General features: G+C 47.6%; 1 protein-coding gene across 3 annotated transcripts in view; it reads left to right on the forward strand.

Annotated features, from left to right (window-relative positions):
* The window catches only part of MDGA1 (MAM domain containing glycosylphosphatidylinositol anchor 1), a 147,029-nt gene that overhangs the window by 28,342 nt on the left and 95,910 nt on the right, over positions 1-22,777 (forward strand). For all 3 annotated transcript variants that reach the window (XM_009475075.2, XM_087775426.1, XM_087775427.1), the window contains exon 2: positions 21,562-21,701. In XM_009475075.2, the coding sequence (XP_009473350.1) occupies positions 21,562-21,701 (140 nt within the window). The remainder of the gene's footprint in view (positions 1-21,561; positions 21,702-22,777) is intronic.

Here is a 22,777-nt window from a genome sequence, read left to right on the forward strand (position 1 = left end):
AGACCAGATTTGGCTTGGCTGCTTCTCACAGCTTGTAAAATACCAGGGAAGCTTTAAAGTAACAGCATGCCGGAGCTAATGAGATTGAAGGCTTTACAGCCTTGATAATGCATGCTTTTCTGGTCTGTTCTCACTGTGACACTGGGTCTGTTAAGAGCAGTACTGGCATGTGCTTTGGGGATGCAGGGTTTGACCAAGCCCTTTGCCACCAAGATCGTCTGCTGGGGCAGAAGCCCAGGACAGTGTTGCTGTCCTGCTGCATGGACCCAGAGCTGTGCAGCCAGCAGCTGGCCACAGAAAACCTGCTGTTCTTCCATGGGTGCTTTGTGAAAAGTCTTGAGATGACAGATATGGAGTATTCTGAAAAGCGGTTGGCTGCAGTTGGTTGTTAGTCTGTACTTACTTTATTGAAGATTTGCTGAAGGATTTTAAAAATTGTGAAGTTCAAGGGCTGAAAATTTGCATATTCCCACATCTGAGGTCACCTGAGTGATGTGAGACAGTATGGTCTCTCTAGTGTGGTGCTGCAATGTAATTGACAGCTATGTTGGTATAAATCCGACGCATCTTTCTTCACCCCAAAGCTGCTTCTTAAAGAGCAATGTTAGTATGAATGAGAGCAAATGCATGCCTGTACCACTCTGGAAAGGAATGGAAAACTAAGTTGCTGATTGTATGTGGTCATTAAAGACCAGAGTCACTTTTTTTTTTTCCACGAGATCTGGCCAAATTCCAACTTAGGTAATTATATTCTGCTTTCCTAATTCCCTCTGAAGCTTCAAATCAGTTTAGATTGCTTTTCCCTTTCTAGCCTGAGCAATTAGACAATATTCCTGAGCCCTGTTAACCAGCTATGTTCCACCTCAGAGGAAGCTGTGTTTTATTTAAGCAGCTCCCTTCCCCCACCTGTGTACTTGTAAAGTCTTTTTGATATGACAAATGATAGCGAAATGTGAGGTAAAGTGACTTCTCACAGCTGGGGTGTCTGGCATCTCCACTCTGCTAAGGGCAAGCTGCAGAAGGTGCTGAATTCGGTACTCATTCTGCAGCGTGTGCCAGGTGCCCCGGATGGTTTTGATGAGAGTAACACGCTCTGCAGCAGTACAGATGGGAAAGGGGTGTCACTTGGGTTTCAGTGGTGGAAATGGCACTTGGAGTAACAGGCTGCAGAGGAGACGAGATAAAGGCTGCGTTGAAGGGGAGTGCAGCAGGCATGACATGGGGAATGATGAACTGCAAAATGAGGAGGGGGAGGTGTTTGAGGCAGTTATTCCTAATGGCTCCACACTGCATATATGCATCCAATTTTCCATGTTGCGCTTCCTAGCAGAGCAGCTGGTGATGCTAATCCTTTGCCCTTATCGGTCATGTATAGCAAGGATTAGCAGAGCATCCTCCAATGAAGCACACCCCCTCCAACTTCTCCCCTGTAAAACTGAAGATGGCGAGGGACATTTGGCTTGATCCTTTGCACCAGGCAGAGAGAGGAGAAGGGATATTACGCTTTGCATAGGGCCACACACTTTTTGTATTCCTTTTGAGTCTCAAGTGAGTCAGTGTAGAGGGGAAGTGGTTTCTCAGGATTTAAAAGTGTGTATTGAGTGGAGCCTCTTATGTGAAGAAGCATATTTGTTTAGCTTCTCATGCTCCCACCCCTTGGGCTCCTTGAGTGGCTGTTGTCTTTCTTGCGGTGGTGTAGTCTGCCTCCCATCATGACTTGAAGCCCTCTAAAGAGAGAAGATGTGTGTCTTCCTTGTCATGGTGGTGTGTAGGGCCAAACCAAGACTGCCGATAATCACACCTATTACTGTAATACGTGATGCGAGCTCAGATCCCCTTGCTGTGTGCCTTCAAGTGATAAACAAAAAGGTGACGAGCCTGCTACAAGACAGGTGCTTTGGGTGCTGTTTTTCCACCCTGTCTTAAACTCTCTATCTGTGGGGACAACTTGGGCTGAATGCCAGAACAAGTTCCTTGATGCAAACATGAAAGCAGCTGTGGAGATGCTTCTCTGGGGACGTTTTAAAACTTGATCAGGCTCATCACTGTAGACCAGGCTGTAGGGAAGGCTCACAGATGACCTGGCAAGTACCATGGGACTCTTCTGTCTGTAATATGTGTGATTCCTTGAGCTCTTTCTGTAACTCCTCTGAGTTTGCTGTCGGTCCACTTGCCTGTGGAAAGTGTTGGCATATCTGTATGCACATATGCAGGGAAAAACCAGCATCACTTCTATTGCTTTGGTGTTAACCAAAGACAATCGACACTGGAAGAAATCATGTGCGCAAATGCAGTAAATAAGAGTGAAGCCTAATTAACAGTTGCACAAAAAAATCTGTGCGTCTTGGCCATCCTGTTGATTTTGAGTCTGCCAGGGAGCTGCTGTTGCAGCCTGTGTGTGTAAAGGCAGGATAGCCCATGCCTCTACCACCCAGTACAAGGCATGTGTGGTGGGAACTCAGTCACATGAAGCACCTGGAGGGCTGTTTTGTTTAATGCATGTGCAGGGGTATTGCGAGGGCTTACTCTGTCCACATCTGTTGTGCTGGGAAGAAAGCTGGTACTCAAGCAGCTAAAGCAATTTCCAGAAATTTTCCTTCTCTGGTGGTAATTGTTCTACAAGAAACTCTGCAAAGGCTTCTCTATTTCTGTTGCACGTGGAAGTGGCTGCACTGCAAAACACTTCAGCAACCACATTTCTCATACTGAAGAAATATAAAGCTGTTGGTATGTATTTTTACAGAGCCACTGAGCTAATGGCTCTCAATGCGTAGGGCTAGTAGCTGCCTGTGCTCTGGGGGACTTGAATCCTGCACAGCCAAAGGAGTGGTATTTCTCCTCTAGGCTACTGACTGGAGGCCAGGGACTTGGAGTAGGTGGGAGTGGGGCCCTGTGGGTGGATTTCCAGCTTTTTTGGCTCCCTTCTAGGTGCTTGTGGGGTCCCTGAGGATACCTGCAGCTCTTTGCTCTCTGCCCATCCAATTCCCCAGGCAGCAGTTGCTGTGTAAAGGGTTGTGGGGCTCAGAGCTGTGCTGCTTCAGCTGTTTGGTATCCCTGACTGCAGCGTGAGTCTCTCTGGGGCGCTCAAGAGTTCTGGTTACCCAAAATCAGCTTTAACTTTAATGCGTGATTATCACCAGGAGCAAGAAAATACTTGGCACTGTCTTGGAGACTGATGGTATTGGGCTTAATTAATGGAGAGCAGGCTGTCCCCACATGCATCCGGCCCTGCCTCCTCATCCTTCCTATCAGTATCGGCTTAGGTTTGTTTTTAATTATTTTTTATTAAGTGTTGTGCAGAACAGTAAAACCCACATCAGATTGCTGAGAATATTAATCCTTTGCACTTCTCTAGCACATTTCATCCAATGACAGAGATTTGTTTTACAAACATTAATTACGAAGCTTCATAACCCCCCTGTGAGGAAGGTAATAACTACAGTAATACTTAGCATTTATATGGCGTTTTGCATCTTCAAAAAGTTGTATAAACAATAAGCTTTAAAGTACCCTGCATGACACAGTAGTGCAATTATTCAAATGGCACATGGGGAGACAAAGATAGACCAAGGAGAGAATGTGCTTGCCCAAGGTCACACATCAAGTCAATTACTCACTAGTGCTCATTGAAGATTATTCTTAGTTTCTGGGTTTCTTTCCCACTCTCTGTCTTCCTTGGTGTCATAGTTGAGCAGTGACATATGAGAGCAGTGGAGGGTGAAGGCCGTGAACTGAAGACCATTAGGTCCATGTAACTGAGCAAAAGTACAGGATGCCATGTTTCCTGGGTGGAGTTGGGGTAGTTTGGCTGAAAATCTTCATCATTAACAGGGTCCTGAAGAGCTATTTGCTGTCAATGCTTGATGGTGGCTGGTGGTTTGGAACATTTCTGCTGTTGCGTGTGAAATCCTTTGGTGTTTCATGAGTAGCTCCCCAGCTACTTCAGTTGGCTCCCTGCCCCGCTCCTTGGCAGGCAGCAACAGGGAAAGCACATGGCTGATAACTGAACTTTTTGTTCCCCGCCTGTTTTAGGACATGATCAAACAGGGAGAGAAGTTTGAAGGCGTGGTGACTGTAATATGTGACAGAGTGGCTCATTTTTGGGTGTTCAGCAGTACATGTGCTTGTTGGCCTGTGGAAGGAGGAGCAGCCCTGGTTGGACCCATTGCTGGAGCAAGGCATGACTTCAATTTCATGAGTTTGTCCAGGCCAAGTTGTGTCCCTCCAGATGAGGATTAGCAGAAGTGATTTGCAAGACTCAAATGGTTCTTGGTTGTTGCCCCGATGTAATTTATAACAGAAGCAATCTTTTGTCACTTTTGAAATGCCCCAGGATAGACATGCTGCTCACCTCGGTGAAACAAACTGGTGGTGCCTTGGTAATTGGTGACCATGTCTTGTGGGACAAACACTGGGAAATAGTTCCACCATCCCTGGCAGCCATCAGTCTGGTGGGCTACTGGGGAGCTATGCTCCTCTGGGGCATAACCAGATCTGGAGTTTTTCCCCTTTGTGGAAAATTGGAGCAGGCTGAAACTGGGGGCAAAACTAGCTTTCAGAAGGAAAACCAATTCCTTGCCTGATGGGCAGCACAAGGGACTTGCTCATCTAGCGGATGGCAGTTCAAGTTTGTACCCTATGGAGGTTCAAGTAAGTGCGTATTTTCAGAAAATGTGCCTCTTTCCCTCGTCAAACACTTTTTTCTTTTAAATGGGAAACCCACTGCCTAGTTTTGTGTTAATTTGTCTAAGGGTGTTCTGCAGCAGACTGGGCTGGTTGAGTCCTTTAAGAAAGGATGCTGGTTTGAGACTTTGCCCTCCTTGGGAGCTTGCTTTCCTCCTGCCCCCTTCAGAAACCAGGGGACTGTGTTGTTCTCTGTGGGATGGGCTGCTCTGTGTCATTCCACAAACAGCTGAAGGCCCAGGAGTGCTTTAAATGGAATGAAATTTCTTACTAATATCAAGAGAACATCAAATGGAGCTGAGGATAAGTGATTTTAAAATATGCTGAGGTCTTAGCCTGCCCTTGGCCTTGCCTAAGTAGGCCAAAGCCTTTTCTCTTGCAGAAGAGAGTTTGAGAACAAAAGTCTTTAAAGAGCTTTCCTCTTCAGACACGCTTTGGCTTTGAGGCTGGTGCCTGTCAGCATTTCACTCTCTCAGAGCTTTATTTCCTTAGTGTCAAAGATCATCTTGCTTCCTTTGCAAGGCTGTCAGCTAGACCCTGGCTGCTTTGATACGGCTGCGTTAGTCCCTGAATCCCCTGTTGAACAAGCTGCTCAACAATGTTTGCACAAATGCATGATCTCGGGTAGAGAATTACTCTGTCCCTACCCCCTGTGCAGTCAGCCAGCTGAGAAATTATTTTAAATACTGTCCCATGTGCATTAGCGCTTCCCCAATTTCCTCTGCAAGTCTCTGGTGTTTCAGACGATCTTTTGACTCTGCACAGATGCAGAGTAATAAATTCATAACCTTGCTTTGTGGAACTTTTGCTCCCAAGTTCATAGCTATCAGTCTCTCACCAGGGAGCAGCCAAGCCAGCATCAGCCTGCCTTGCTTCTCCTTGCCTGTGTTTCGGTTGTAGTCAGTTTTTTTTTTTTTTTTTTCAAAACTCTTTACTAGTCTATTTTCCTTTCTATCTCTTTTTTTTTTTTTTCCTTCCCCCAAACAGATTAATTGTTTGAGCTGCTGCAGCTGTTTGTCAGAATGAACTCCCATCACCATAGCCAGGATGTGGCAATGCCACAAACAAGCTACTCTTGTTTTGCAGGGGTTGAGGGATGCTCCTGAGACCAACACCTGGCACTTATGGTTGAGGAGAGCTCTTTGTAGTAGTGGCCTAAAGTCCATCCCGTTTGCAGGAACAGCCTTGCAGTACTGTGGCAGCTAATCACACACACATCCCGAGAGTGGCCCTATCTTACTGAGATGGAGGGAGTCTACAGAAGGCCAAAGCTGGTAACTCAGTGCTGAAGAGGCTGGAAACAGGCTAGTGTTTTATTGCCTCTAAAATCTCCTGGAGATGCAACTTGTCTGCTGGACATTTACTACCGCATCACCTCCTAAGTCTCCTGAGGAGCAATAAGCAGAATATTGGGCTGAGAAGTACCTGCCCAGGAGAGGCAGCATGGCCAGATGTGTTGCACAGTTGGAGAGGAGTAGATGGATAATCTGTTAAAGGGAAACAATGCAAACTGTTTGTTACAGTGTGAAGAATATTTCACTGCATGAGCAGCGTGTGGCAGATGCGGAGTGACAGAAAATGCTCCCTGTGTGCAGAGCCTTACAGAGGCAAGGAGGGGTTCCCCGTGTTCTGCCAAAGCAACTGGCAGGGGGTACCTTGAGTCGAAGAGTGTTGTGAAAGACCCTCCTCTAGCATTTGCATGGAAGGGGAGATAAAGTAGCAGTTCCTGCATCCGAATTTCCCCACCTTAAAATCAGTCATAAAAGTATAATGGGCTGACTCTGGTATGTGCACCACTGCCCTCTCCCGTGTGCATGGGGGGTTGCTGGTTGAGAGCAAGGCTGAAGGACCGGTGCACTGCCCTCTCCCATGATGCTGACATCCTTGGGTGCCACTGCACATGGGGAAACCCTTTGTCATGATGCCCTGCCTGACAGGTTCAGAGTGGTGACTTCAGTGTTTTGTGGAAATGCAACTAGCTGCTCTGCTGTTAAGGATGAACTCAACTTTGCACGTAAACTGGGGATTTGATCTCTCTGTTATGCGTGAAAAATGCAGCTTACCCTCTACAGATTTACAGTACTTGGTCCTCACTGGAAGAATGAATTTGCAGAGAATTTGCAAGTCAATCTATTAATTGGCTTGAATTAAGATTAATTTTTTTTAAGTGTCCTCAGTAAGGAATTTAGTGTTTGTCAGTCTCTTTCTTTGTCTGGAATTAACTTAATAATGCAATAGCACAGGCTCTTCAAATGTGGCATGTAATTAAAATTCATTGAAATCTTATGTCTAGGCTAAATTTGAAGAAAATAGGTTGTAATTAAACTAAGTTATTAACAGTTACTATATCTAATTATGTGACTACATGGTTCTGCTCTGGGTCAGGCGGGAGATCATTATCCCAAACTCAAACCAATCCAGGACTTAAAATGAGAACTAATTAAGAGAGGAGGTATGCACAGTTAAAAAAGCCCAAATAACACCAACTCTTTGCAGTCGTGATGCCATACACCAGCAACATTATGACTAAGACTACTGCCATTGGCTCCAGGTGAGATGAGACTGAGGTTTAAAGATAACATGCATTTTTCCTCTCATTCTCAACCCGTGGCATAATGAACAGAAGAGAAATAAATGTGTGTTCCCTCACCCTGCTACATCTAAAATTATTTTTTTTCAGTATGATCTTAAATTAATTTCCTGGATTAGTTATTCTTGCCCCAGGGAATAACTGCAAGATTTCTGTGCTGTTTGTAACTCTTCAATTAGCTACACGTACTTTTTCCTTTTAGCTCTCTTTTCACCTGATTGCAGGTCTTGCAATGATGTATTGGAAGGTTTCTGCATCTGCATTGTGTTATGCAGGTGCCAGTCACCAGTGGCAGCACTTCTTACAGGGAAGGATTTTTCTTCTACCCTCTGCCCCTCCTTCCCCTCCCCGCCGTCTTGATTAGGGGAAGAGCAGAAGGGAGAGAAAACAAAGAGCTGACAGAGATGAATATGCTCTATGAATCAAAGCCTCTGGAAATGCTTCTATGGGTTAGTTACCTTCCTAGCGAGACTAGGAGTCTGGTACAAAATTTCCCTTGAACTGTTCTTTACCGTCACTAGAAAAATGCCAGAGAACTTGGATGAGAGCATTTTAAATGGCATCTATCTAGCACTCCTTTGTTGCCTATTTTGCTACAGCTAATTAAAAGAGAAAAGCCTTTTAATATTTAAGCACCATTAACTTCGCTGAATTATTAAATGTCAATTTGCATTATGTGCATAAAAGGATCAATAAACAAAGAGAATAAAACAATGGAGGTGGCTGGGGTTAGAGGGATGTCAGCTCCTCTTATCGGAACCAGAGGGAATTGCTCGCTGGCCTGCCAGGTTGTGGTTATTAATTATTGGTACTCGAGAGGGAAAGAACTGGGGACTTTCTCGGACTCTGTGCACCAAAGGCACTGCAGGGATGTAAAGGATGTTGTCGAGATAAAACATTACTTGGCTTGGTTTCCAGGGGTGTCACGCAGTCCCCATTGCCTCAGCTTTGCTGACAATTGCCTGGCATTTCCTTTCGGCACTCTCTCTCTTCCTTTGGGGTGCAGTTAAGCTGTTGTATTTGCTTTTCCCTCTCTAGGTCGTTTTGTTGGCAGTAGTTTTCAGGCGTGAGTTCCTTGTGCTGGCGAAAAGGGATATGGGAGAAAATCCAGAGGAAAACAGTTTTTTCTTGAGTAAACCCTTCTGTGTTGCACAAGAAGTTTTCTTCTTCCACTCCCTGTGAATGTGAATTTTTAGTGCTGTATTAAGCAGCATTGGAGGCTAAAGTTTGGCCTTTGCATTATAAGGTGCTAGACTGGAATTAGGTACGGATTGATCCCTGGCTGTACTTCAGGCTTCCCACCCGATGGTGGACAAACAATTTCATTTCTTTATCTTCCCCAGCTGGCAGCGTGCAATAGCAGCATTTCCCCACCTAACAGCACTGCTTGGGGGATAAAAGCATCCATGTTTTGTGAGAGCCTGTACGGGAACGCATTTGAGCACAAAGGCTTCTTTCCACCGAGGGGCTGTATCTCCAGCAGCACCCCTGTCTCTAATCCTGCTCTTGCTGGGAGCAGATAAGCACCTAGCAAAGGGGTGCCAAATCTCTGCTGTCCCCTGGGTCCTTAGCATCTGTGCCAGGGTTTCCAGTGAGTGGTTGTGCTGGGGTTTGTGCCACAGTTGCCTGTCCCCCACCAAGTGGCTTGGGGCTGAGAGCTGATCTCGTGCAGCCACCATGCCTTATAGAATCATAGAATAGTTAAGGTTGGAAAAGACCTTTAAGATCAAGTCCAACCATTAACCTAGCACTGCCAAGTCCACCACTAAGCCATGTCCCTAAGCACCACATCTATGCATCTTTTAAATACCTCCAAGGATGGGGACTCGGCCACTTCCCTCGGCAGCCTCTTCCAGTGCCTGACTACCCTTTCAGTGAAGAAGTATTTCCTAATATCCAACCTAAACTTCCCCTGGTTCAGCTTGAGGCCATTTCCTCTTGTCCTATTGCTTGGTACTTGGGAGAAGAGACCGACCCCTACCTCACTACAACCTCTTTTCAGGTAGTTGTAGAGAGCAATAAGGTCTCCCCTCAGCCTCCTCTTCTCCAGACTAAACAACAGTTCCCTCAGCTGCTTCTCATAAGACTTGTGCTCTAGACCCTTCACCAGCTTTGTTGCCCTTCTTTGGACACACTCCAGCACCTTGATGTCCTTCTTGTAGTGAGGGGCCCAAAACTGAACACAGTATTTGAGGTGTGGCCTCACCAGGGCCAAGTACAGGGGGATGATCACTTCCCTAGTGCTGCTGGCCACACTATTCCTGATACAAGCCAGGATGCTATTGGCCCTCTTGGCCACCCAGGCATGCTGCTGGCTCATGTTCAGGCGGCTGTCAACCAATACCCCCAGGTCCTTTTCCGCCAGGCAGCTCTCCAGCCACTCTCCCCCAAGCCTGTAGCATTGCATGGGGTTGTTGTGACCCAAGTGCTGGACCCAGCAGTTAGCCCTGTTGAATCTCATACAGTTGGCCCCGGCCCAATGATCCAGCCTGTCCAGGTCCCTCTGCAGGGCCTTCCTACCCTCCAACAGATCAACACTTCCACCCAACTTGGTGTCGCCTGCAAACTTACTGAGGGTGCACTCGATCCCCTCATCCAGATCGTTGATAAAGATATTAAACAGAACTGGCCTCAGTACTGAGCCCTGGAGAACACCACTTGTGACTGGCTGCCAACTGGATTTGACTCCATTCATTACCACTCTTTGGGCTTGGCCATCCTGCCAGATTTTTACCCAGCAAAGAGTACTCCCATCCAAGCCAAGAGCAGGCGGTTTCTCCAGGAGAATGCTGTGGGAAATGGTGTCAAAGGCTTTACTAAAGTCTAGGTAGACAACATCCACAGCCTTTCCCTCATCCACTAATTAGGTCCCCTTGTCATAGAAGGAGATCAGGTTAGCCAAGCAGGACCTGCCTTTCATAAACCCATGCTGAGTGGGCCTGATCCCCCGCTTGCCCCTACATGCCACGTGATGGCACTCAGATGATCTGCTCCATAACTTTCCCCGGCACCGAGGTCAGACCCACAGGCCTGTAGTTCCCTGGATCTTCCTTCTGACCCGTCTTGTAGATGGGTGTCACATTTGCTAGCCTCCAGTCAACTGGGACCTCCTCGGTCAGCCAGGACTGCTGATAGATGATGGAAAGTGGCTTGGTGAGCACCTCTGCCAATTCCTTCAGTACCCTTAGGTGGATCCCATCCAACCCCAGACTTGTGTGTGTCTACGTGGTGTAGCAGGTCGCTGACTATTTCTCCTTGGATTATGGGGGCTTCATTCTGCTGCCCATCCCTGTCTTCCAGCGCAGGGGGCTGGGAACCTGGAGAACAACTGGTCTGACTATTAAAGACGGAGGTAAATGAAGGCATTAAGTAACTCAGCCTTGTCCTCGTCCTTTGTCACTATGTTTTCCCCCACTTCCAATAAAGGATGGAGACTTTCCTTAGCCCTCCTTTTGTTGCTAATGTATCTATAGAAACGTTTTTTGTTGTCTTTTACGGCAGTAGCCAGATCAAGTTCTAGTTGGGCTTTGGCCCTTCTAATTTTCTCTCTGCATAACCTCATGACATCCTTGGAGTCCTCCTGAGTTGCCTGCACCTTCTTCCAAAGGTCATAAACTCTCCTGTTATTCCTGAGTTCCAGCCGAAGCTCTCTTTTTCAGCCAGGTTGGTGGTCTTCCCCACCAGCTCATCTGTCTGTCCCCCCAGCACATGGGGACAGCCTGCTCCTGCGCCTGTAAGATTTCCTTCTTGAAGAACATCCAGCCTTCCTGGACTCCTTTGCCCTTCAGGACTGCCTCCCAAGGGACTCTGTGAACCAGTCTCCTAAACAGGCCAAAGTCTGCCCTCTGGAAGTTCAAGGTAGCAGTTCTGCTGACCCCCCTCCTTACTTCTCCAAGAATTGAAAACTCTATCATTTCATGATAGCTATGCCCAAGAGGGCCTCTAACCATCACATCACCCACAAGTCCTTCTCTGTTTGCAAACAACAGGTCCAGCGGGGCGCCTTCCCTAGTTGGCTCCCTCACCAGCTGTGTCAGGCAGTTATCTTCCACACACTCCAGCAACCTCCTAGACTGTTCCTCTCTGCTGTATTGTATTTCCAGCAGACATCTGGTAAGTTGAAGTCCCGCATGAGAACAAGGACTAGTGATTGTGAGACTTCTCCCAGCTGCTTATAGAATATTTTGTCTGCCTCTTCATCCTGGTTGGGTGGTCTATAACAGGCTCCCACCATGATATCTGCCTTGTTGGCCTTCCCCCTGTTTCTTACCCATAAACACTCAACCCTGTCATCACCATCATTACGTTCTAGACAATCAAAACTCTCCCTAACATACAGGGCTGCCCCACTGCCTCTCCTTTCTTGCCTGTCCCTTCTGAAGAGTTTATAGCCATCTGTTGCAGCACTCCAGTTGTGCGAGTCATCCCACCATGTTTCTGTGATGGCAACTGTATCATAGCTTTCGTCCCCTGGGAAGTGACCTTGCTGCAGGGGACCTGGGGTGCCTCTGGGGTGGGTACTGCTGTGCGTAGAGCTTTAGACAGAGATGAGTCCCTGCTGCCCGTCACTTTTCAGTAGCAAAATTGGATTTTAGATACTTGAATTAAGGGTAGCATTTGTATTTCCAGCTCTTTCTAACTATGGTGAGAACAAAACAGGCTTTCAGTGAAATTTTATTTCATTTTCTTTCTTGTGGCTCTTACACTCTCTGGCTCCTGCAGTGATTTCCCCCCCGCCGCCCCCCATGCACACTCCGTTTCACAGCTGAAATAGCCTGTTGCTTTCAGTGGAGGCTGGATATAGCAGCAGGTAAACCTGGCCATTTGTTGACTCTTTCCTTTCCTGAGTAGAGGGAATGTTTGCACTGCTAGCATGGCGTGATTGTCGTCGCATCCCCAGCTCCCTCCGAGCCAGCTAGATGGGGCCCTGGAAACAGCTGAGCTGTGATAGGTGAGAATTTAGCGTAGATTCAGTGCCTGAGTGTTTACCCAGCTTCTCGGATGGGCTTTGTGGTCTGCACTGAGCTCTGTGCCCCTGCAGGAGCTTGTCTGACAACAGTGGAGCTGCTTCAGTCACGTGGGCAGGGAGGTCTGCAGGAGAGCTGGGGCTCCAGCTAGGCAAAGCCCCAGGTGCCTTGCTTTGCTAACCCACAGCCGTGCATCCACCCTCTGGGTTTAGCAGCCCTGAGTGTGCAATGTCCCCTTTGGCTCTCTCCGTAGAGAGAAGTCCTCTCCTCCAACAGCTCTTCTCTGCCAACCCTTCTCCTGCTCACCAGACCCCAGTTTCTACCTTGGCATTGAAGAATTTGGGCCTCAGGGTTTAGCATTTTGAACAGCAGCAGCTGGAGTTTCATGGAAATACTCCTATTCTTACCCAGCTTGTGTTAGTGTACTGTGGTTGCATACTGGTTTGGGTTTTGGTATTTTTCTTGTTTATTGCTTTTAGTGTACTTGGAGCTTGAATCTGTCTCTCTTCCTGTGTTTCCAGGGGTGGGTTTTAGCACATATGTGTGACTTCGGTGGAGTCCTCACCAGCAAAGTCTTCAGCATCCTGCCAGCCAGGGAACCCACTTTGAAGCCACTCCCTCTGCCTTTCCTTATTTTTCATGATTCAGGAGCCACAGCTGTTGTCTGATGTTTTTTTCCCCTTTTGATATGAAAAGGAGCCTGTAGTCATTCATTGATTAGAGTTCATGCACTTTTGCTGCTAATCTAGTCGACGGATGATTAGCAAATTGACATTTTTTTCTCCCTTTTGAAGGGATGAAGTGTCTGTGTTGTGCTCTCCTTTCATCTCCTATGTTAAATGGTCCAGCAATGAAACAACAGCTGAGTTTCAAAGTATGCTGGTTTATAGATCTGTGAGCATGGACCTCTTTGTTGAAGAGTCACTATTGTACCAAAGTGGTTTAAAATATAAAAAGGGAAAGGAAGTGGAACAAGCAGCACCAATGGTGACTTTGGGAATGAGCTGATCTCGAATTCAGGGAAAAAAGGAGGGGGGAAAACCCTTGGGACCACTCGAGCAAAGCCCATTTGCTTGCAAAGGTTATTAGCAGCAGACCCTGGGGATGTTGCCTGTTGGGCTTTGCTACCTGTGCTGAGAAGCTGCAGCATGGCTGTGAAAGGCAGTTTTCCTGGCTGAGTGGGGATGTGCAGCTTCAATGGCTCCTGCGTGCTGCGATGGAGGAGCGAGAAGGGAGAGCAGAAGTGCGAAATGCATGCAGAGCAGCTGACTGCCGTCTGTCTGAGGCAGGCTTGGCTCTCCTGGCTGATCAGAGGCTCCTGGTGATGGGCACACTGGAAGCTGAGAGCTTGAGGGCTTACAAAGGCCGGAGGGTCAGCAGGTTTTATGGGTGCCTGTAACCATTCATTCTCCTTTAGAGGGTGGTGGGTGTGTGGAGCAGCTGAAGATTGACTCAGGAGGCGGGAGACCTGGCAGGGGAGGCAAGGAATCAAACCTGCCAAGGAGCCTGGTGCTGGCCTGTCCTCTGGGGAGTGTTCCTGCAGTGCATGGGCAGGATAAGCATGTGTCTGTGCTGCCCATGTCCAGTTGAGTTCCTCTCTTTGCAGCCATCTTTTCTCTGACTGGACCATTTCATTTTCAGGTGTTTTACCAGCTGAAAACAAGTCAGTCTGTCAGTGGTCTCCAGAATAGAGGATGCTTGATTTCTCCCCCAAGCTGCTTGCCTCATTTGTGTTTTTCCCTAAAATGCTTAGGATCTTTAAATAGCAACCGGACAAGAAATGGGTTTTAAAGTGCAATGCTTTGAGCACTCAGCTTGGCAGGATCACCTCGCCTGAGTGTGGTTCTGTGGCTCATTGGGTTTTGCAGCAAGATTTAGAGATAGGGCTCAGGTTCTGAAGCTGGCACAGTGGGAAGTAGGTTGGGAAAGTCTCTTTTACGGCCATTACAAGGCAGACGTGCTTTTTTCATTTCCTAGCCAAAGCTGGAAGCTTCCAGGACAGTATTGCTGAGGTGCAGGCTGTGACTGCCACCATATCTGGAGCCCCTAAAGATTTGAAGACAACCTGCTTCGTATTGCTAGCATTGAGTCATCTATACAAATTCCACTCAGGCGTATGAGTTAGGCAGCAATGCAGAGTTTATGCCACCATAATTTTGTGTGTGTAACATCTGTGACTTGATTCCTGTCAAACAAAGTTGCTGATCGATTTTGCTCTGCTGCTTGATACTCTGCAGTTAGGTAGACCTATGTAAGAAAATTTTGGGAACACCTAGGAAAACTAGTGAGCCACTGCAGGCAGTGGAGTTGGGGATTGGGGGCAGTCAGTAATGATCTGGTGACTCTGATACTTTAGTAAAGTACGCAATACCTCTTTAGTTTTAAATTGAATGAAGGTCTCGGGAGCAGGTGTTGCTGTCTCTGGGGGGTGTACCTGCTATTCATAACACCTCGTGATTTTGTTGCTGGCATTTTTCTACAAGAAACAAAGCTATAGAGATGCTTTAAGGAAGTGACATTGATTAAGCAAAAAGTTATTTTAAGACTGTGCAAATCATCTGGCTGAGCTTTGCAAAAGGAAACTCTGTTTTTGGCGATGCAATCAGCCAGAGATGTAAAGACATAGTCTTGGTCTCTTCGAAGTAAAAAAAAAAAAAATCCCATGCTATTTTAAGTAGCCAAGTTTCATGCTCTGTAATTACTTTCTGCAACTCTGTCATTTCTCTGTGAACTTCCTATTGAAAATTATATTCTTCTCTTTTTGTTCAAGAGTGCTATGGAGTGTTGTGTAGGGTCAGACGTGGTTGGTTTGCACATCTCGTAAATTGCTGTATGTCTTTTGTGCGTGGATTGATGTTTGTGTTTTAATCATGATCAGTGTACCAAAGGAGTCAGAGACATTTTGCTGCTGAAATGTGATACATTCCCTGCTGCAAATTTAGGCCAGGAGTACAGTAAGCAGATTTTTTTTTTTTTTTTTTTTTTGCATACATGGTTTGGGCTACGGTGAGAACACTGATGCATGGGAGAAAAAGAACCTCAGTAGAGTTCTGTCTTGCTTAGGGTTGTAACCCTTAGTGTCAGCATGGGAGGGCTTCATGGTGGCTTTTGCTTTAGGACAGCCTTGTGGTAACACAGAGCTGCCCAGGCAGGACACCGTGTTGGAAGAGTCAACAGGAGGAGCTCGGGCAAGAGAGAAGTCCAAGAAGTGGGAGGAGACCTGGGACCATGGATGTGCTTTGCTCCTCAGCTATCCCTGGCGGCTTCTGCATTGCATGGGACTAGCCTGGCCTTGTGTTAAAAGTTGGAGCCTGATCAGGCTAAGCTGTACCAGGCAGCATCAGCTGGGGAAGTTGCCTTCAGGGGCTGTGCACCCTTTGCCATTGTGCTGGGCAAAGAGGCTGGGAGGGGCTGAGGTGTGGAGGAGGAGGCTCCCAAGCAAGCAGCCAGGGGATGTGTTCAGAAAGTGACAGGAGTTCCCCTGGGCAGGCTGTGCAAAGACATCCATCCAGTGCCTGGGCTCGATTACACCCGCCCACTGCCGTCTCCTCTCCTTCTGCTATTGTGCTGGTCTTAACTGCTGATAGGTACGGGCAGGGCAGTCTTTCTTCAGCCATTAATACACTATTGATCCACAGCCCTGCTGACAGTGTTAATGGACACTGATTGTGTATTATTATTTCCATAATCGTCCTCAAGCTGGAGTGAATTTTCCTTTTCAAATGGCCCATCGATATCGTGCCCTGCATTGTGGGCTGGAGCTGGCCTGGTTAATTTGTTTTGTCAAAAGTTTTAGCAAAGCCTGTGGTCTTCATCCACAGTGGAGCAATCAATAAGACCAGCTGAATAGTGATGGAGCACACAGAAAGGCAGCTGGCCATCCCCTACCAGAGCAGGCACAAGCAAGGTGTTTTGTTTGACTGTCAGGATGTTGCCCCTGCAGACCCTTCCCATCCTACTAGGCCATCCTCGCTCCAGCTGAATGTTGCTAGCACATCTCTTCCCTTTACTTGTGTGCTGGCTTCTCTTTGTGCTCTGCTAAGGGGACACGACCCCTTCCTCAAAGGTCTTCGTCTTTGTATGGCCCTGCTCTTCAAGCAGAGTTGTGCATTGCATGAACAGATGGGATAAAATGCTAACTAAAGCAGTGACTTCAAGGCCTGAGATGCCCCCTGGCTGCTTTGCCATGCAGAGTCTGTAACTAACAGTGCTGCAGGGTAATTCCACCCATGGACAGGCAGTTACTGAGAGTGGTTGTTCAGCAAGGAATGCCACATGCGGATTTCCTTAATGAAATGCTTATTCAAGCCCTCCTGCTCCATAAACACCATGTGTTTTTCCGCTTTCTGGGAACTCCCTTCAAGATGCATCCCTTACATGCCATTTGCTCAGGACAGGAAGGGTGAGGGAAGGAGACAGTCGGGTTCTTGGAGGGTTTAAGCAGCAGATAAGCACCTGGTGCCCCCTCCACCCTGCCTTGCTCCCCTGTAACTGAGCAATGTGAATCCAAGCAGCCTGAGAACAGGGATGGGAAAGGACCCTGGCTTCTTTGCCTAGCTTATGCTCAGAACAGGCTGAATTATAATTACACCAGATGTATGGGAGGGCATCATTTGCCTTGCAAAGCAGGGTGGTAGGTTAAGCCTGAGGAAGAGGGAAGGCTCCAGGTGCAGCTTCCCTCTCTCCCCACCCTGCAGGAGGGTGGTGGAGGAGCTGGGTGGATTCCCTGTGTGTGTAGCTGCAGGTATTGGGCCAGCAGCTTTGGAGATGAATGTTCTTCATCCTTGAGGCCATCTGAAGGACATGTGCAGGTGGCAAAGGTGGTGGTGGGACAGAGTCTAACAGTGAGGGCTAGTGTTAGCCTGCTGAGAGGGCAACAGTAAAGTGTAGTTGATGCTGTGCTGCAAAAGGGGTGAGCAGCCTGCCCTTGTGGTTGCTGACTGGGACTGAGAGAGTCTCAATGCAGTATGTCACTCACCACCCTCTCTGTGAAGGAGCTCTCATCATTGCCATTTTAGCGATGAGATCTCAGGCTCAAAAAGATCAATGGCTAGACCTGTGAACCAAATACAGATTACTCAGTCCTCTCCTAAAGACCATTTCTCTCTCCTTTTCTGCATTTTAATGATATTAGCAACCTCTAAGCACCAAGAGTCTCATAAACTTTCCAGATTATGGTAATAATAACATTGTACAGTATGCTGCACTGGGAATAAAGTTATTTTATCCACTCCAATTTCCTTTTGTTTTAATGTGTAAATATATCAAGTGAAAGCATAGTAGGAATTCTCAGTGCAGAGGCCAAATGCATTGCAAGCCAGCCCTTTCCTGAGGAAGGGCCTGATGCTGCAGGTTCAGAGCCTGAATTTTTCTTTTGTAAAGCATCTGGCACCCAGTATTTGGCTGGCCCAGTTTCTCTGGAGGACTTTGTATTGGGAACCTTCCCTAAGTTGATCTGTCACCTGGGAGGGGAAGGGAAGTGATGATGCATCTGTCCCTCAAAATGATGGGAAAAAGGGTAGGGAGCAACCTGTCCCCTCTTCTCCTGCAGAGGTCATCAGAGGTCTTCCTTGGGCCTCTGCTTTGGGGTTTGCCAGCCTGAGCAGAGGGATTCTGCTCCAGCAGGACTTAGCAGGGAAGGTTGTATCTGTGCAAGGGTTGTTCTTCGTGGAGCACTGCTGAGAATGGCTGAGATTACTGCTTCATCTCCAGCACCTGGCCTCATGCTCTGGCCTTTCTTTTCCCTCCTAAGGGCCTTCTGTGAAGCTGTTTACTCTGACAGGCAGGGTCCTGCCATCCTGTTGTGCTGGCAATGTGCGAACTGTCTGCATGCTGAAATCCTCCAGGAGACCTGGGATGATGTCAAACAATAATGTATTCTTTCTGTTCAAGCACATTAAAAGTGCAATTAATCCTCACAATGTCTCTGCCCATCTGTAATACGGCATGAGGTGACTTTCCCAGCCTTTGTGTGCTGTGGCAGGCTCGCGCGTCTCACCTCGTGATTTAATGCAATCCCCTAAGAGCTGGGTTGGTTCATTGCTCAGCCCTCACCACTTTGCTAATGTCAAGTTGTAACCAAAGGCAGAGGTTCTCAGACTCTTATGCTATCTACCCGCATGCTTTTCTCTCTAAGACAACCCCAGGCTTTCTGAGCTCCCTTTTTGAGAGATCTGTGTTCATATGGGGTTTAAGACCTGGGCAAATGGTGGTTGTTCTGCTGGTGACCTAGTGCTGTGATTGCAAGAGAGATATTACAGCTTAAACAGTGGGGATTCACTTAAAGGGATGTCCCTTTCCAATGAATACAGCTGAAAGGTATTAGTGATGGTAACACAAACAAGTTAAGATACCTATGAACAAAGCTGGATGTGCACACCCTTGCTTGTAAGCTTCATTACAGCCCAGTGGACCCAGGGAGAATTTGGGAGAAGAGGACAAATTTATGACATAGGGCTATGTCCCTAGGGTTGTCATTTTACTGTTAGACTAGTGCCATGTAATGCTTTGCAGTGACAAATACGGATTAGTTTAAATAATATTTCTATCAAACTCAGAGAGACACCAATGAATTACCACAAGGCATTCTGGCACCAGAATAGTTGCACAAAACCCCCTCTAATCATGTACCACTGTACCTAATGATTTTGCTGTGGAAATTCCCCAAGTAGAAATGCCTTTAGGCAGGTGGCAGGAAAGGGTTACAGAAGACAGGTTAAATTATGGAAGTGGGATGGCCAAAGGGAAAAGAGTGTAAGTTGAAAGACTTACATTGTATACCATGTGGGGTACAGCAGAGCAACTTAAGGAGACGTTTAACTGGGAGCTAGAGCTGCAGATAAATATTCTGAGTCTCCATGGGGTGGCTGGAAATTAGTTTTTGCAGCAAGGGCATGTTTGCAAAGGGAGAATAGAGCCACCAGCTGGCAAATACAGCCCAGAGACTGTGAAGAGAGGTTATGAGAGCTTTGCTGCTGCAGGGTGCCAGTACCCAACTGAAGTGCAGGCAACACAGGCTGGGGATGGGGAGGGACAGGATCTCCCTTTTAATCATAGGGTAGGGATTTTTCAGCGTCACAGGCTGGGTCTTGGCACTGTGAGCGATGCTCTGCAGTGCACGTGGGGTTAAAGGTGTGGTGGCAAGTCTGCAGAGGACTGATCTGAGGGCTAAAACAGCACAAGAGACTGTCATTTGGATTAAGGTGTATTGGCAAAAGTTGTATAAGCTTCTGAATTACTTCTCTACCACTGTTCGCTTGACAAGCATTCATGATGTCTTTTCCTGATAAGTCACTATTTTCCTTAATGTATTTGCATATCTGTATGTATATCCATACATGTACGTGTATACAAACACACAGATGTATTTCTGTTTCTCCTGGGTTCAACAAGAATCTTCTGCCACCCAGGCAGGGGAAGGTCACTCATCTGCTCAGTTGTGTCAATGAAGCTTTGACAGTCAGTTTCAGCTTTCCATGATGCTCCAGCGATGGCAGGCATGTTCCTGGGAGCCCTGCAGAGGGGGAAGACAGGAGAGGCTGAGGGATTTGTCCATGTTTGTGCCATCATATTATTTAAACACACACGTTGCTTCTGTTAGTCAACAGTTTGGGCAGTAATAATGATTTTAACAAAGTGCCACCACGCTGGAAAGACAGAAGAGATGCAAAAGGAGGGAGCAGCTTGCTGCATGTGCACTGCTGCTGCCTGGGTGCTGGGTGGCCCTGGCAGGCTGCGGAGCCTCAGCAGCAAGAGCAGCTTGCTGTCCACTAGCCCTGTGTCCACTCTTGTGTCACTGCTCCTTGGTCAGTGCATTGTGGTGACACCGGTTTGTGCAGGCTGGCCTCAAAGGCAGATCTCCTCCACTGCCTGAGCCCAGCCTGCCCCTAGGTCTGTGCTGCTGGTGGATTAAACCAGCATAAATCTGAGCACTTCCTTTGCCCAGGTGATTGAGTTTTTAGAGCATCTGGTTGTGCCAAAAGAATGGAGAAAAAAAAAAAAAAAAAAGAAGTAGTTGTCTTTGAAGCTCTGCTAACCTTGAGGAAAAAGTGGGTGCTCAGTTTAGCTTTAACAGGTTGTGCAAAATCTGTGCTTGTTTCAGAAGGCTTGCTAAGGCTCGTTGCTTTAAACCCTTTGATCATCTCCTCAGTGGTTTTGTTCCTTTGCATTGTATTTCACTAATGGAAGCTAGGGCTGTGACTCCAGAGTCACCTGGAAGCATTGTGGCAAGACGGAGAGTCTTGCTGAAGTATCCCAGCGGTACCCTCACTGAGGCACCGATTCTTAGACACGTTTGTGGGTTTCTCTGTTCCTTGAAGTGCGACTGGAGTTTTCCCCTCGAACAAGTACAGGTGTCCCATTGGGCTGCACAGTCACCTTCAATACATCTCAGCCGCTTCGGTGATCACACAAATGCTTTTGGAGTAGGGACCCAGGGACTGTTTGCACAGGACTCTGGAACTGAGGCTTTTTTCTTTAAAAAACCCTGTTCTCTTAGGGCTTGTTTCTCCCTGCTGTTGGTCAGGGCTGCAGTGGGACATAGTTGCCTTTTGGGGGGCATGAAGTTTTTAAACTTTGTTCTGGGAACTTTCTTCCCACATATTTTTCCACAGCACTGGTCTTCATTTGTTTTCCTGGCCGGACTGGCAGTAACTGGGCTCTGCTTGGAGCCCTAGCTGGAGAGATCCCTAGAGATTATGAGTCTCCTGATCCCACAGAGGCTGTTCCCTCTGGCTCAGGGCTGAGATAGGTTGCTGTGTAATTTGGGAAAGACTTTTCTCCTGCAGCATGTGCTATGCTTGTTCTAGGGGCATGTACTAAAAGCTGTACAGAGCTTCAAGGCCCTTTCTGACTCTGCTCAGTAGTTATCCCAGTCCCCTGCAAGGTAAATGATAATAATCAGGCCTGTTTTAGACAGGCATAGAGCAGCTGTGATTTGACCAGGTCCCTGCTTTAACCACTTGCATATACTCCTCTCTGGGAGAGACGAGAGCAGGGAATTCTTGGTCCTCAGCCTGTGCAGCAGGGTCCCCCCAAAAAACTCCATATTCTGCTTTTCAGTGCCTAGAGCTGCTCATCCCAACAGGACCAAAGGTTTTAAAATAGCAGTTGATACCATCTGCCCAGGAGATGGGGAAAATTGCTCAATTTTGTATCTCCTAAGACCTTTGTGTCTCATACCCAGCACTGTCTGGCTCTTCCCCTCTGTGGCTTAAGAGGTGGCTCTTCCACCCTGCTGTGGGAGCAGCCACCCTGGGCAGTGGGCGTAAGGGGCTGGGGTGCTGCTTGTTTCGCTCTTTACCTCTTCTTTCCTCTCCGCAGCTCCTGCTCAGGCCCAAATCATCCATGCCGGGCAGGCGTGCGTGGTGAAGGAAGACAACATTAGTGAACGCGTTTACACAATTCGGGAGGGGGACACGCTGGTCCTGCAGTGTCTGGTCACAGGACACCCCCGGCCACAGGTAAGCTTTCAGTCTTGCCTGTCACTCATGCTCCCCATGGCACTTCTTTGGAGTCTCCACGTAAAGCAGAATTGTGGGCAGCAGGGTGTCCAGCTTGTTCCTACATGTTGGAGTCAGGTAGGGATGTCTCACAGCGCAAGTGCTAACTTGTTAAGCTGTGAAGCATCTAGCCTTACTTTCACGGAAAACAGTCCACAAAGCTTTGCAGGAGCCTATACAGACCTTCTAGTGGTCTTCAGTATGTGAAGTCCCCCAAAAACCTGAAAACCCAAACTGAATCCATTATACAAACCACCCTGAAATCTTTAAACCTCTTACTACAAAGCAGGAACAGCCTGAACAGACTAGAGGAGGCTTCCTGCATGTGCTGCCACAGGAGTTGGTCCTTCATGGTCCATCAGCCTCTCAGCTTCTCTGGATGTACGGACAAGGGGAATCTGCTTGGGGGATTTTGGGAAGTGGTTTGTAGTGCACTTCACTGAGCCCTGCACAGAGCCCGCTGGTCATTGCTTTATAGCCACCAACCAGAGGCACATTCAGCCTTGCAGCGCTGCATATATCCATGCTGTGGTCAAAGTCACAGTTGAGTGGAGAGATACGGAACTGAGCTTGGCTAACTGCAGCAGTCCTTCCCCAGGGTCCCTAGAGGGTTGCATAGCCTCAAGCCCCATGCAACCGCCTCCCCACCCTTCAGACACTCAAGCAGGCTGGTTCAATATTAGTGTGGATGTGTCTATAGAGATACTGGACCAGAGCATGGGTCTGCCCGCTCTGGGACAGAGCGTGGTAGGAGTGGCAGCTGGTGCGTACTACGAGGCTGGATGTGCCAGAATACACTCAAGGGAGCCAAGTACAGTACGCGTGTGTCTTCTTGGCCCCCATCCCCAATCCTGCCAAAGATATTTGTGCTGAGAAGCCATACATCTGCATACACCAATCAACGCCTCTGTGGACTTGCTTGTGAGGAGCTACTTGGCTAAGAGGCGATGACAAAGGAGAGGGAGAGAGACTCAGCCAGCAGGATTTGAAATGGTTTATCCATCAAAGCATATTCTGGAAACAATAAAAAGGAAATG

The sequence above is a fragment of the Nipponia nippon genome, unplaced genomic scaffold, assembly GCF_047370975.1.
Source record: "Nipponia nippon isolate SJK-2023a ecotype South Korea unplaced genomic scaffold, ASM4737097v1 scaffold_4, whole genome shotgun sequence".
NCBI classification, from domain to species: Eukaryota; Metazoa; Chordata; class Aves; order Pelecaniformes; family Threskiornithidae; genus Nipponia; species Nipponia nippon.